The 16,354-nt window shown below is 35.6% G+C and overlaps 1 protein-coding gene across 1 annotated transcript; it reads right to left on the bottom strand.

Moving 5' to 3' along the window:
* Positions 1-10,808: 10,808 nt before the first annotated feature.
* On the bottom strand, positions 10,809-12,559 carry LOC127106164 (ras-related protein RABA6a). The gene is made up of 2 exons (XM_051043452.1): positions 12,230-12,559; positions 10,809-11,382 (listed from the first exon to the last, which is right to left on the bottom strand). The coding sequence occupies exons 1-2, from the start codon at positions 12,448-12,450 to the stop codon at positions 10,953-10,955; spliced, it is 651 nt and encodes a 216-aa protein (XP_050899409.1). The 5' UTR covers positions 12,451-12,559; the 3' UTR covers positions 10,809-10,952.
* Positions 12,560-16,354: the final 3,795 nt, after the last annotated feature.

Here is a 16,354-nt window from a genome sequence, read left to right as displayed (position 1 = left end):
CTTAACTGGAGATAGATTTCTCTTCATTCTAAAAAATTTATATATGGTAGATTGCCTAGAATGACTCTGAACCTGTGCTTCTCATCTCTAATGTAAAATTAGACTCTGACTCAAGTATATGATGTTTATCTAATTCTGATTCTGACATTTCTACAAGTTAGAAGACATCTTTATCAGAAACCTCTCTAGTCAGAAACCTTTTGGTATTCTTGACTCCAGATACATCAACATGTGGTCTCTCAAACGTATGGCTCTGGCTCTTCTAGACACCTCTCTAGCTCAGAAATCAAGGGCCAAATAATTGAGATCCCCTCGAGCAGTGTGCAAATCCTGAAATTAGAATCACATCATTAGTTGCATTTAATTTTTCCCATGATTGTCAAACATTGGTTTTTGAAACAATTAATTTTGTGTTCCTTCTCAAGTTACCGTTTGTTTTTGCAAGTTCTAAATTTTGTTTATATACTCCCACGACTCCCAGTTTCACACTTTCACTCTTCACTACTTACACAAACCTAAAACCTCCAACTTTTCTCTGCAACTTCTCTCTTCATCTTTCTCCGCAACTTCATCATGAATGCTCAAGAACAACAAGTTTTCGAGTTCTCTCAAGAGATGAACGCCATTGAACAACAAGTTGAATCCCCACAACAAGTCGCATCCACTACTGCTATTCAAACAACAACCTCCTATAAAGAACCCCATGTTCTTGATCGTCCAACCCACATAAACCTTTCAACTCCATTTGAACAACTTGAAGTTCTTTGTGAGTTGTTGGTGGACTTTGAAAACCTCAAAGAAAATGGTATGAATATAACACCAGAATTGAAGAATTAAGGTTGGCTCACCTACTTCAACAGTATCTATGGCCCTATCTACATAAACCTGGTGAAAGAATTCTGGTGATTCACTGACTACAATGATCATTACATCGTATCTCACGTTCTGGGTATCAAGATGGTAATAACTGAGAAGTCAATTGTTGCGCTTCTGAACATGGAGAAGGCTGGGGGAAGAAGAATTTACAACATAAATCCTAGGGCTAAGTACATGTCCCAGGAAATCATCCCCACCATCTTCTCCCAGAACACTAAAGGACGAACATCCTCCAAGAGTCAAGAGCTTCACAAGAATCTGAGGGTGTGGCTCAAGATAATTCTGGGATGTATCCACCACTATCCATCATCCACCTCTTTTGACTACGTCAACACATATCAAAATTGCATCCTATACTATCTACACAAGGGTCTGAAGCTCAACCTTGCTTCTCTCCTATTCAAATACCTAAGAGATTCTGTCAGAAACACCGGGAACAACATGAAGCCAAGGAACTAAATCCCTATGGGCAGGTTGATCTGAGATATTCTGATTGAGAATGGTCGGGTGGATCATCTCATTTCTCTGAATCTGATGGAAGACGTCACAGTGGATGTTGGGAAGCCTCTCAATGGGAGGAATATGAAGAGTATGGGACTGATTGATAAGGTCTGTGTCAAACCCACCAGAAACACCTTCTAGAAAGCACTGAAGGACTAAAGATAGAAAGAGAATGAGATGTATCTCTTCACAAAGATTGATCCTTCAGAAGTCATAGCATGTTATCTGCAAGATCTGGAAGCTCAAGGCTAAGACATCTCTGGCTTCAGCTTGGATTGGCTCCCAGATCAACCTCCTAACTTCTTGAAGAGAAAGAGGGAACCTTATCAGAATACGACCATTCAGAAGAAGAAAACTCTCAAGCTGGGAGAGTCTTCAGCTAACAAGAAGCTAGTGCTTCTGACCTCTTTGTTAGAACCTTCTGGTAAGATCACTATCTCAGAAGCTCTGAATTCTTCTGGCTCTAGGAAACTTGCCTCATCACTCTCTCTACCATCCCCATACTTTCAACCACAGTTACAACCTCCTCCACTCCACCAACCATAAATATTTCTGCTCCCACAGAAAAATCCAAATCTCAACAACCAACAACCTCACTCCCTACCTCCTCTGAACCTACACCATCCATACCAACTCTTTATGAACCAAACTCATCTAACCAAACCTTTCCATCAGAACCCATAACCTTTAACCCTATCCCTCTCAGAACCATCACATATTCTCCTTCATTACCTATTTTCAACCTCCAAACAACCTCCCACCCACACTCTGAAGCCCTCTTGCTTAACGAACCCCTATCACCATCCCTCTCCACCACCCCTAGCTCCCCTCCTAACTATGACCTCACCTCTGACTCTGAACATTCTGGTTTAGATTACCCTGACCCATTTCCCCAAACCTTGAAGACCTTTAAGCCACAATTGATTCTGAAAGAACTCAGTCTGTACCAAAACCCTCATAACCAATTCCTGAACCCTATGAACCTGAACTCACACTACCCATCTTTGATGATGCATTAGCCAAATTCTTAGGGATTTCAGCTTCCAGGTTCAAGAAGCTCTCTGACGAATCCAACACCAGTGAGAATCCTTTTGAAGTAAGGACTAACTGGAATGGATTCCTCAGATGAATGACTTCTGAGATCTTCAAGCTGAAGGGTCTCTCTGAACAAGTCAGAAATGACTTCATTAGAGATGCTGAGGAGAGGTTAGAGGCTCGGATGACGAAGGAAGCGACTGAGAAGGCTGAAAGCGAAGCAATTGAGAAAGCTGCCAAGGAGGCTGCTGAGAAAGCAATTGTAGAAGTTGTTGCTAGGGAGAAAGCTGAGCAAGAAGCAGAAGCAACAATGGTCGCTGAAGCTTCTCAAAAGGTTGCCTCTAAGAAAACAGCTGAGGTTACTCTGACTCAGGGAGAGTCATTAACAACTGATCTTTTCCCCCTGGTTATCAAAACTCTGGAAGAGTTGCATAAGGAACATCAACTGGTTAGAGCAAGACTCGATAAACAAGATCAGGTCAACACCAGTATTCACAGTCTACTAGCTGAGCTACTTCAGAGGATGCCTCCTCCACCTAACCCTTAGACACTTTAGGATTTCTATGTAATATTTTTTTAAGTGTTTTTAATTCTAAGGCTTAGTTTATGCTCCTTTCTCGCTGTAATCTCTGAAGTTTTTCTTCTCATCAATGAAATTATAAATTATTTACTTTTTGAGTCTGACAAAAAGGGGGAGAATTAGACAGAAGTCTTTTGATGAATTATCTTATCTAAATCTCAGAAATACACTGCTTACATTCTGACATAAAATTATTGCATAGTTCTAAGTCATTTTTCAGGACCTATCTGAACCAAGGGAAAACTGAATTTCTATCTGAGAAACTACTAAATCAAGTCAAGCAACCTAAGAAGATATGGTAAGAAATTCTCTACCCCTGAAACCCATATCTGACACTAAATATCTTTAAAAAAATTTCAAGTATCAGACTTAGGGGGAGATTGCTAATCTCAGAGAGAGTTACTCTTCTATCTGACTCTAACCTTTTTCAGTTTGGTATCTCTGAAAGTACTTATTGTTTCATCAAAATCCTAAGTTTTGTCATCATCAAAAAGGGAGAGATTGTTAGAACAAGATTTTGATTATGCAAAATATCTCTAAGTTTTGATGATAACAAATAATGAAACAATTTGGTATCCTAACGGTTTTCTTAAGTGTGCAGGATTCTAAGTTAAAATGACTATGATAAGTCATTTTTTGATTATCAAGAAACAAATATCTGGCATCTGATTTAGTTTAGAAGCACTGCCCCAACACAAAGAGAAACACATATCTGATGCTGAACAGAATGCATTTGAGGAGCAATCACCTGAAGAATCTGACTCTGAAATTTAAGCTCTGATGATCTGATTCTAAGAACTCTATCTAAAGACTCTACAAGAGATATCTGAAGACTCTAACTCTGAAGACTCTGATCATGCTCACCTCACTCTGACACATGCTCAGAAACATGCCATCAGATGTCACCTGGTCAGAAACTTAAGCTGGAAGCATACAAACTGTAGTACAATCCTTTTAAGTAAACATTTCATTATGCTCCAAGACTGGTATGGAAAAGACAAGAAATTTACTATATTTATCTCCCACAACTGACACAAAATCTTCATTGATTTCCCCCAATGGTATCATCTCAAGTGCTATATAAGGACTTCCTCACCACTTGCTGAAAGATAGAATTTTGATACAACAACATTATTATACTTTGATTATTCATTCACCACTATTGTGTGGCTATTTCCCCCGGTCTAAAATTGAGTCTATACTGCTTATCTAGAAGCGTCTAGCGAAACACTTTATAATTCTTGTAATTGCTTTTGATTCCTCAAGTGACTTGTTTAGGTCTGTAGACTTAAGAAGGCTAAGAAGTTATTGAACTCTTAGACGAACTTTGTAATTTGTTGAAATTAGTGGATTAAGTCCTTGTTGAAGGCGAAATCACCTTGGCATGGTGGACTGGAGTAGCTTTGAATTTCAAGCGAACCAGGAAAAATAGTTTGTGTTGTTATTATTTATTCTGTATGTGTTGTTGTAAAAATATTTTAATTCTTGTGAAAATAGTTCAAACCCCCCTTTCTTGTTTTTCTCTACCTTCAATTGGTATCAGAGCTTAGGCTCTGTTATTGATTTTTGAATCAAACACTTAATCGTGTAGAGAGGTTAGCTTCAAGTGACTATACTCTTTATGATGGAGTATGATTTCCAGTAAAAACTGTTGTGAAAACAATGTCAGAATAACAAAGTATAGTCGGTTTCTTGATTGACAAGAAACCCACAAGGGTAGAAAAGAGGGAAGTAAGAAGAACACAAAAAATTGGTTATAAACTGCTATTATTTGCTTTCTCTTTGAAACAAGATTACAAGTGTTATAGAATAACAAATAACCTCTCTTCCCCTAATTAGGATTTGTGTTATGCAATTGTAAGACCCCAATTTTGTCCCTAAGATCCCTCATGGCATCATAACATTGCATTGCATAGCCTCAAGGATCATTGAGCATCTTGGCTCCCTTTCCCTTTGGGTAGGGATCTCTTGTGAGTGGTTTGAGATCACCAAGCATGCTTGAATTGTATATCATTACTTTTCTCATTTTATTCACTAACCAAAAGCACAAAAATATGTCACTAACATCTGTTGTTTGTAGCTTAAGCAATCACCAGGTCAAGAGCTTCAAGGAGATCCTTTGTGCAAGAGATGAGGTATTTTCTTGAGATGGGGATCACATGATTATTATAAGGAGCTTACATGAGCTAGGGTTTCATTCTGAAGCAATTTCACCAAGTGGTAGAGGCTCAAGTCAATCAAGACATTTCAAGGTCATCTGAGGACCAAAAGTCAACTGTGCAGTCAACTGAGGGCTATGAGGTGGGGAAATGAGTTGAGACACCTCAATCATGTTCAAATAGGGCCTATTCATCATTCTAAACATCCATCTTGAAGATTCAAAGGTCATGGAAAAAGTTACTAAAAATGGAAAATGACCTGTAATTCAAAGTTTCCAAATTTGGCAAGTTTTTGGTCCACATTCAACTTGACTTTTCAATGTCAAAGAAGTTTCAAATGGATTTTTGGTGAACATAAAAGTTGTAGATCTTTGCCTCCCCTTTCCAAAAAGTCCTAATTCATGTCCATATGATGATTGGTTGAGGAGTTATGGTCATTTGATCACAAGGTGTGCATGGAAATTCAAAATGGCATAACTTTTGATACAATGCTCCAATTTGGTTCATTCTTTTTGCAAAATGCTTCTCATGTTCAAGGAATCTCAAAATGATATCATTTGTCTCAATTGTGCAAAGGAATCATGACCAAGAGTTCACTAGTTCACACATGTGCAAATTGAAGCAACACTTCATTATTCATTTTTGGCTTAAGATACAAGCAAATTACTCTTCAAAGCATGACCATTGGATGATTTTGAGTGGATTAGAAGCTTAACATGGGACTGTACACGTGTATTACGTCAAGGAGAGCTTAATTTGCATTTTTGCAAGATGTTTCATATCTCACTAATCGTGATTAATACATGGAAAAGAGGATTAGCAATGTGATTAGCATGGAGTATATAAGCTGAAACCCTAATCATAACTGCATAACAAAAACTCCCTCCAATTTTCTCTCTCTTCGATTTGCATTGTTCTTCACACAAACCACAAATATTTTTGTAGATTCTTGATCCTCATGCTTCACTGAGCAAGAATCATCCACTGTTTGTTGCAATTGAGCCAGAATTTGAGCAGTTCATGTGCACTCTCATGTTGATGAAAGTTGGAAATTGAGGTGGATTCAAGTGGTTTCAATTGATCCTGTTTGCATAAAGCTTCAAGGCAAGTGTATAGGAGTGGATCTGGAGCATTAGAGCTTGAGAGAACACGATTTTAAGAAGCTCCAATTTCAGGTGAGTTGAAATTCGATCTCTCCTTTTGCTGATTTCATGATATAGAACTGTAGATCTTGTTGAGTAGAGCATATACATATGTTTAGATTTGATTTTGGTTGAGAATTGAGCATGTATGATGAACTGTAATTTTAGATCTAGAATATGTTTGTCTTCGATTTGAACAATCCATGGAGAGTTAGGATGATCCAATAGCAGATTTGGAATCCTTGTTGAAGGACGGTTCGAAGGTATAGGCCTCGTGAGTTTCTGCAAAATTTTGTGGCGGCGCCGCCGTGCTTGTCGTCGGAGAAGACGACCGGAGCTGTAGCTCTGGCGTCTGTAATTGCTAGGGTTTGTGTGACGTGTCTGCCATGTGAGCGCATGCGTGGACGTTTGATTGGACTGTGTTGCCTTGACCATAGCCACGTGAGCGATGAATGCTGATTGTGCTTGCTGATTCATTTAATGAAACGGTGCGTTTCACCGTTCAAATGTGGACCATTGGATCATTGGCGCGCTAGATCAGACGGCTGTGGATTTTCTGGATTTATTTCAAACATTTTATTTTCCCTCAGTTTTCCATGTTATTTCAATTATTTTGTTTGTTTTGTAAAAATCATTAAAAATACAAAAATAGTCCAATTTAATCCTAATTTTTTTTCATGGTTTTTTCTTATCTCTACTTTTTTATGATGTTAATCTCATGAATTGTTGATGTCTAGATTTTTATTTGTGAATTTTTGAATGAACATTGTGCTAATTTGACCTATTGTGTTCAATGCATTGTGAAATTCTCTATGTTGAGCCATTTGATCCAATTTTTTGCATGCTTAACATTCACACATGATATGAATTTTTGGTCACTGGTTTGAAATTTTTCTTACATGTTATCATCACTTTTGACACATAGAGAATAATGTGACAATTTGTGTCACATTTTTGGCATTGAATTGTTGCATTTTTGTTCACATAGCATTTGCATCTTTCTGGATTTGATTTTTTGCATGATGATTATCCATGACATGAGGAACTTGTACAAAAAATTTCAAAGTCATTGCATGCATTTATTATTTGATATGGATTTTCTAAGTTGGAAGTTCATTTTGTGCATATTTTTTGGTCATTGCTTTACATAGGCCATTTGAGGCATTTGTTTATTGATTTGATGCTGGTCCTTTTGAGGATATCTTGTGATATGTTTGAATGTGTGATGTGTAGAAGATTGAGTTCTGTTTTGGTCATTTGATTAGGTTTTGAATTCATCTCTTATGCCTTTGTTTGTTGGTGTTTTGTAGTGTTGTTTAGAAGCACATAAACTAACTTTGTTGTTTGTTTCAGGTTTGGATACTCATTGAGGATATTGTGAGATGCAAATGCATTTGAGTACTGACCTATTTTTGTTTTGTAGGTTTTAATTGATGTGATGAACTCATGAGCTTATTTGAGTGCTAAGGCACTTATGCACTGAATTGTGTAACTGTTAGGTGGTTTCACTGTTTGTCTGTTGGTTTAATAACTGAAGTATTAACTGTTTAGTCTTTGTACAGGTACCTTAGTTGCTTGCTTGCTTTAGCTATTGCTTGAGCTTTGGATTGTGGTTGATACACCACTCAGGTAGTTAGCTTCTTACTTCATGTAGTCTGAAGTCCTGTCACCTTTTTGGCAGGCATTTTGCTAGCAAGTCCTCCTTTAGAGGCTCTGTTTGTGTTTGTTTAAAATTATGCTCAAAGACCTCCAAGATGAGGCATGTGATACTTGATAAGACCTCCAAGAGTAGAGGCAATTGAAGGATAAAAGGGATTAGTAGCCAATCCCCCGTTATTCAGTGTGTCGTTCTTTATGCTCGCACTACGTGCTGATGCTTCTGAACATGTGCCCAAGATCTTTGTCCAGTGTCTGTCAAGTGGAATAGGATCTCACTTTCTGGATCCCCACGCTTTCTTTGTCATGAGCTCACCCCGACCAGGGTTAAGAGCATGAGGTCTCATCCTCATTACCATTTTGATCAGTTTCACCCTAATGTTCAATGTTAGTGGTTAAGAGCTATAGATTACCCATCACAGTTTGGCTTGTTTGTCGAGGTTGACATGACCCCTCTTGACTAAAGCCCACCCATTGTTTGAGCCTCTTGTATGTATATAGTGTGAAATGTTTGTTTACTTGTGAACTTTTGATGTGTGTGCTCTTGAACTAGGAGTTTCCATTTGAGCTTATATTGAAAATCATTACCATGTTCATCTAAGTGGAAGATACAAGATACTTTGAGGATCTCTTATGAGACTTGTGTGATTGCTTATACCTTGTGATTGCTTATTCCAAAGGATGGGAGCCACTTGGATCATCAATATGATCTCAAGAGAGGAACTCCTAGTGTGGTTTCATTTCTTATACCTCACCTTTTTGTTTTCCTTAGGACTTAACCTTTTTTCTTCATCTCTCCACCCTAACCCAAACCAAAACTCTTTTTGTGCAAACATTTGACCTTTGTTTTCAACATTAGAAACCTAAGCCTTATGCTTTTGATTTTCAAACTTTCTTTTCATAACACTTATTTTGAATTGAATCATTAAGTCAACTTTGACCATTTTGTATATACTTCTAATTGGTAAATATAACCCATTCAAATTTCTTTTGTGGTTCCAATGTCCACTTCTTAATCAAATTTTTCATAACCTTTAGCTATTAGGTTTGAGTTATCCTTGTGGTAGATGTAATACTCACCTATATCCTTAGTGATGGACAATGAGTCTTCCATGCTTATTATAGGGTTAACCCCTCACTAGCATGTTGAAGCTATCCTCACATGGTGGATTTGTGGTTTTAGGTTGAGTTTTCTCCCTTTGATAACAAAAGACCTTAAGGCTTTTGGACCAATTAATTCACCAATTTGTTTTGAGATTTTTACCCCGAACTACGAGGTTTTGATCCTAATCTTTTTATAAGAGGGTACGTAGGCAATGGGTTTATCCATCCAAACACAAAATGTAAATAACTTGTATATTCTTTTCTCATCTCTTCAATCATGTTTGCACAAATAAAATTTTCACAAAAAACAATAACCTTTGCAACAAGTATGAAAAGGGCTCCCTAGGAGTACCTAGGATGTTTTTGGGTGCCTAACACCTTCCCATTGCATAACCAACCCCCTTACCCAGATCTCTGTTTCTTTTACTAGTTTTGTTTGTAAAACTTTTAGGTTTTTGTTCGCTTTCTAACCATTCCTTTGGATAAATAGAAGTGCGGTGGCGACTCGACTTTGTATGATTTACCTTGGATTTAGTCAATATCTCCAATGGTAACGAATACACCGCTACAACAATGATGAGAGACTAGTATGTTACTTTTAAGAAAACTAACACACTAAACTAATGAGTTTTTACACAGAGACCCATTACACAAGCTAATTTAGAGAACAAGCTAACTTAAACAATTAGGCATAACACATATGACCAATTCGACATGCTAACAATCCTAACATACTTCAACTACAACATGTGAACAGACTTCGACGACATGCTAATGATCCTGTCAGATTGTCGAACCAAGAAGCTACCCTTCAACATACTACAGTTTGATCCAATATCTCACAAAAATAATGAAAATTAATCTATTATTTTCAATCAAGGTAAAGATTGATGAGGTTGGTTGAAAATATTCACGTTGAAGAACTCCTGTATCACTTAGTATTGGAAAGGAAGAGGGGTTCAAAGCTATGCATAGGGATTCAAGTTCTTCATTACAAAATGCACAAGTCAAATGAATTTCAAACTTGTATTTGACTTTCTTTGTTCTCTTATACTTTTGCTTTAGAGTGTTGTGAGATGTAGTTAAATTTTTTCTTTTGAGGGTGTGTGTATGTATATTGAGGTTCTGAGGGTGAATTATGTGTTGAACACTTTTTACATTGTTTTATTCTTTGGTTGTCATTGACAACAGTCGTGATTTTTGTTATATCCTTAAGTGCGATTGTGTTTTTTTAATTTTGTTTTCTCTATGTCGATTTTTTTCCAACACGATCAACTAAAGACATTTGTGGAGACATAGGTCATGGAAATTGTCAACATTTATGATAAGTGTCTTTACTTTGATCTTTTTAAAGCATAATTATCGACCGTTGCTTAGAAATCATTATTTTAGAGAATAATTTATATCTTCTTATAAATTTAATTTTCTTTTCAATATAAATTATGTAGTAGTGATGATAATAAATAATTGACATTTATTCTTGTCTTTCTTATTTTAACTTTTTCTTACAAATAAGCATTTTCTTACAAACATCTATACATAGAGCTCTCAAAGTAGAAACACTTCAATAACTAGATAATGTTGTCACCTTTCAATATGAACAACAAAACTGTTTTAAACTAGCTTGGCCTACACTCTACCTAATCATATTTTTGTCACCTAAAACTAAAGAAGAAAATAGAGGCAGAGAATCATTTTGCTGATTGAACCAAGTAAATAACAACTCAAAATATGGCTCAATGCTCTATGCACTAGTCACTAAAAAATACCATCCTTTTTTATAGCACGTGATATCAAAATCCATGTATCATATAAAAATCAGCATGTATAATTACATGTAATACAAAAAGACCAATCAAAAAGTTGATGAACCAAACATAAAAGATTCTTGCAAAATCATCAAGAACAACAAGGAGCCTGTTTAGTTGCAGTGACTTCATCAGCTAAGTAAATCTCTCTCCCATTCAAAAGCTTAAGTGGTTTTGCATTCATTTTGGCTTCCAAACTTCTCTGGCTTGTGATTTCAAATATCTTTGTGATCATTTGTAAGAACACTTGCTCCACATTGAGATTCTTCAAAGCAGAAGTTTCCATAAAACACAGCCCTTCTTTCTCTGCAAACTCTTTCCCTTCTTTTTCCTCAACTTCTCTTGATTCAACTAGATCACTCTTGTTTCCAACCAGAATAACCACCATGTCTTCCCCGCCAAATTCTCTTAGCTCCACTAACCATGCTCTCACATTCTCAAAACTCGATCGCCTTGTTATGTCGTACACTAGCAATGCTCCCAAGGCTCCTCTATAATATGAACTTGTGATCGCTTTGAACCTGCCACACAAATATATAACATATTGAAAATTGTGACTTCACCTAGGTTATCATTAGTCTCGGCTCGTAATATAATGATCATACGTGATGGTCACATACATAAATTATGAGCCGAGATCATTATATATAATTAGACCTCGGTCGATATCGGTCTATATGAGTATCTAATAAGTTTTATGAGATTAGAAAGATGAAATTGTTTGAGTATGTTGTTGGCAACCAAATCAACCTTCACCACCTGACTCAATTTGATTGTCTATCTACTATTTTTCTCAATCAATTGATGTTTCTTTCTCTCTACCATTAATTTGAACAAGGCCATTTCATGGACCCACAAAACCCAATAGTTACGCTATTAATTTAAGATCGCATAATCATGAATGAAAATTTAAAAGAGAAAACTTGATTTCTACACTTACACAACAAAGAGTGAGTTCTACTCTTTCAACTCACTCATTTTTTCATTCACATTAGTCAACTCAGCTGAGAATTTTCTGCTTTTTCTCATGATGAAAGTGTGCATGCAAATGCAATTACTCAAAGGCAAAAAAGTTACAATATAGAAAGATATCAACATTCTCAAATTTATAAAAAGAAACACAAAAGTTACAAGAAGCACCCACATAAAAGGAGAAAATTACGGTACTTTTATCCAATTCCAACAAATAATAAAGCAAGTTTCTGTATCACAACAAAAAATATTGACTCACATGCGAACACGTATCTGACATCTAACAGGTCTTTGATCAGAATTGTCAGTTCTTGATCAAAATATTAAAGAATAAAACCAAGAACAAGAAGAATGATACAAAACAAAAGAATGAAGAAAGAGTTAAGTTGTTGTAACCTTTCTTGGCCTGCAGTGTCCCATATTTGAGCTTTGATGAATTTATCTCTAACTCTGATATTTCTGTAAGCAAATTCAACTCCTATGGTTGGTTTTGAATCCAACCTGAATTCATCTTTCGCAAATCTTGATAACAGATTTGATTTTCCCACTCCAGAATCACCAGTTAGAACTGCTTTGAACAGATAATCACACTCTTCATCATACATTGCATCGCCCATTAATCTTTACAAGAACTTCGAAAGAAAGTAACAAGGTTAATGAGAAGATGAAGATTAATACTTAACACAAGAAGAAGAAGAAGAAAAAAGGGTGGTAAAATAGTGTGCAAGGTGGTGTGATGTTATATTTATATTACAATGTTATTATTATAAGAAAACTCTTTGATATTGTTTTTGGTCCAATGGCATTGTTCCACGTGTCTTCTTATTTTTCAAATGAAAAATTGGTATTTTCATGCTTACGTGGCCTTTCATGATTGGCTTTCACAATAGGATCTTATATCATAGCCGTCTAAAATTTGATAAAAAATTATATATACAAAGGAGTAATGATTCCAAATGATTTTAGATTAGATGTGATGATTTGTGTTTGTGGTTGGTTGTGTTTGTAATTATATAGAATTAGCAATGGGTTTGGCAGAAATAATAAAGATCTAGATTTGTTTAACAAGTAATTATCGGATATGATTTAGTCACTATAGGGTAATAGGAAAACTAATTCGTTTTTTTAAACAAGTAATATTTCTATGAAGAGAACTTTGTTTTTTCTCTTTTGCTCATTTTTAATCTTTCTTAACTTTTGTCCTTCTCTCTTTGTTTTCTAGCATCTCTCTCTTTTCTTGTATTTATATACTAATTGTAACACCTATTTTATCTGTATCATGATATATAATATAAAGGTGTTTTTTTTATAATCAAAACAAAAGAGGTTTTGTTAACTAATGTCAAAGGCAACAATACTTTTTTTATTATTATAGGGAATTAGAAATGTTTGGTGAATTGAAAAAAATATAATTTTAATGTGGTGGAACAAACCTTTCACACAATGAGGAAGAGGTGAATCTATAAGATTAATACTTTAACATTTAAGTCACTAAAAAACTAAAGAGTAAAGTGAGTGACGGTTCAGAGAGAGAATATCTCAAATCTCATGTGGGATCTCTTATATATGAATGGAAGTTATGGAACGTATTCGATTGATGAAAAAAGTTAATCAATATATTTTCAACAATAACGTTTGAATAAAATCACACAATGATAATCGATTTTCAATGAAATATTGAACAAAACTTGATTTAAGCAATTTGTCGAACACTTGGTGTGCAACCAATTCTAATCATATTTTTCTTTGATTTTGTTGATATGAAAAACCAATTACAATCACATAGATTGCAATCAACTCAACAAAACAATCTGAAGTATTAGATAAAGATATTATCTCAATGTATCGATTGCACAATCAACAGATTAACAATTTGCTATGTGTGTGTGTGTGTGTGTGTGTGTGTGTGTGTGTGTGAGAGAGAGAGAGAGAGAGAGAGAGAGAGAGAGAGAGAGAGAGAGAGAACGATTTATTTAGGCAGTTCTCCAATTAGCCTCACTATGGGCACGCCTGCCCCTAATTCCAATGAAATTGAAATAATGAAAGTTAACCTTTGCAAATGTAATTTACAAGAGAAAAAGTAGCAATACAACTCTCTAAACCCTATGTTTGATGTTGATCATATCTTCTTCTCTTCCCTGATCTTAAGCTCGATCAAGTAACCCAATACTTCCAATTTGATCCTCAGGTTACCTCTACTCCTTTGATAGAACCCCTGTTCTTCAAAGCTTTCACTCGGATGAATCCAAATTGCAAATTATTGTGATCCAAGATTACCAAAATGATCCTCCGTTACCATTACTCCTTTGACAAAAACATCTTTCTTCAAAGCTTTCACTCAGCTGAATCCAAATTGCAAACTATTGTGACCCAAGATTACCAAAATGATCCTTCGATTATCGTTACTCCTTTGACAAAAATGTCATTCTTCAAGGCTTTCACTCGGCTGAATCCAAATTACAAAATCTTGTGTAAAACTCCCAAATCAATCCTTGATCTTGGAAGAAAAACCCTAATCGGTTTTATCAATGAAAACCCCAAAGAATACTCAACCCAATTATGATTACACTAATCCTAAATTGGACCTAATCAATCTATTCTAGATGAATAGTGAAAAAATGATTATGTGTAATTGTTGAATGTATGAAGAAAAATATTGAAGATGAAGAGAAAATTCTAAGTGTGTTCTTGGTTTCTATTTTATGAAATGATGCATGAATGCATATTTATATGTGTATGTGTGTGTGTAAAAAGAATAATAAACAAAATAGTTTTTAGTGAAAATTATAAGTTTTGTAAAATGAACTGAATGTATTGACTTCAAATTAAAATGAGTCAATATGTAAGGCTAAGGAGTTGATACATAGATATAAGGTGTCGATACATTATGGTCATAGAAAATTGTAAAAAAACACCTTCAGTAAAAGTCAACTCCAAGCACGGGGGATTTGACTCATCCGTGTGATGTATTGACCCATACCAACAATGTATCAATACATTGAATGCACAGATGATTGTTTGAAAAATCCTTTTAGATGGAGTCGACTCCAAATACGAATCAGTCGACTCCTTCGCATTTTGTATCGACTCATGTGACCAATGTGTCGATACATTAAGGTCATAATCATTTTCTTTAAAAACTCATTCAAAATGTATTGATACATAGCCATTTATATCGATCCATTGACTCATTTTTCATGAAAAATCATAATTTTAACTTGTAATGTCCTATTTAATCTTATTTTACATGTCCTATTATGATGATGCACATCTAGACATAGACAGTAAGACCCAATATACACAAAGTATTAAGTGACCTAGTTTAGACATCATTCAAAATATATCTAAGAGAATAGTGCACTCACATACTCCCTCATTTTCATGATGGAAAAACTAAGAAAAATGTGAGAAGTACCATTGAAAATACACAACAACATATAAATCACTCTGAGGCGCTGCAAAGAGTAAAATATCCAACAAAAAACGTGCACTCTCCTTACGTCTAAGTGAACCAAAGCATATACATAAATACTCAACCAAACAGACAAAAACAGATGAAATTCATAACATGATTGTCAGAAGATTACAATAGAATAACACAATAAACATAAAGACAAATATAAATGTATGCATAAAAAACAATGCCCACAAGGAAGCCTAACTAATGACCACAACCACAACTTTGACCTCTACCTCGACCTCTACCCCGAAACCATGTTGCACCATCAACTCCATATTAAGAATTCCATAAATCACACATCTCCCGGTAAAACAAAAGATAATGATGGTGATATTCATTCTGATAACTAGTCATGTTATGAATTCCAGCTTGAGTTATAGCATGGTTCGAAGCCATGTTTTGATGAATCTCATTGAATTGCTCCATATCACACGAGGCAAAACTGTTGAAATTGTTGTCATGGGTTTTCATGAGTTCATGAACTTCTCTAAAACGCTCCACTTGAGCAACCTCAAACTCGTCACACCTACGTGACTCCTCTTCATGGCGTCCGTGTTGCTCAACATGCATGTTCTCGAGCAAGGTAAGAATGGGTGATTCATCACTAGTTGAGCCAATACCAGAGGGGTTTTTGTAAGTAGTGCCATGTTGAGTCCATGAGTTCTATTGTCGCTGACTCTACCCCTGCGGGTCTTCATATTCAGCCACACCACCTTGCCAAGCATTATCATCATAAATATGAGTGTCAACCATATATGCATCCATATTAGGAGCTTGTTCTTCTACCTATCGTTCATCAATACCAAACTCTGTCGAATCATCATAATTATAGATGATCTTGCCAAATCCTTTAATCTTGTAGTAGTAAACCTTGAGATCATCATCCCAAGGATATCCCATGTGTTTCATTATGCTCATGGTGAATTCTTGAGCATGGCTAGGAGATATGTTCTGAAGGTTTGGCATGCCAATACAGAAATGCTTCAGAAACTTCACAATCATATAAACATAACATAAATAAGAGCCTATGTTACATTCTTTAATAGCAAACATTCTAGAAA

Source organism: Lathyrus oleraceus, chromosome 7 (genome assembly GCF_024323335.1).
Source record: "Lathyrus oleraceus cultivar Zhongwan6 chromosome 7, CAAS_Psat_ZW6_1.0, whole genome shotgun sequence".
NCBI classification, from domain to species: Eukaryota; Viridiplantae; Streptophyta; class Magnoliopsida; order Fabales; family Fabaceae; genus Lathyrus; species Lathyrus oleraceus.
This window is presented reverse-complemented; position numbering and strand designations above follow the sequence as displayed.

Excerpts from the sequence above, each read along its gene's own strand:
- LOC127106164 (XM_051043452.1), bottom strand. The coding sequence starts at position 12,450 with ATGGGCGATGCAATGTATGATGAAGAGTGTGATTATCTGTTCAAAGCA. Across the intron at positions 11,383-12,229 it reads GACACTGCAGGCCAAGAAAG|GTTCAAAGCGATCACAAGTT; the intron begins GTTACAACAACT and ends TTTGTGTGGCAG.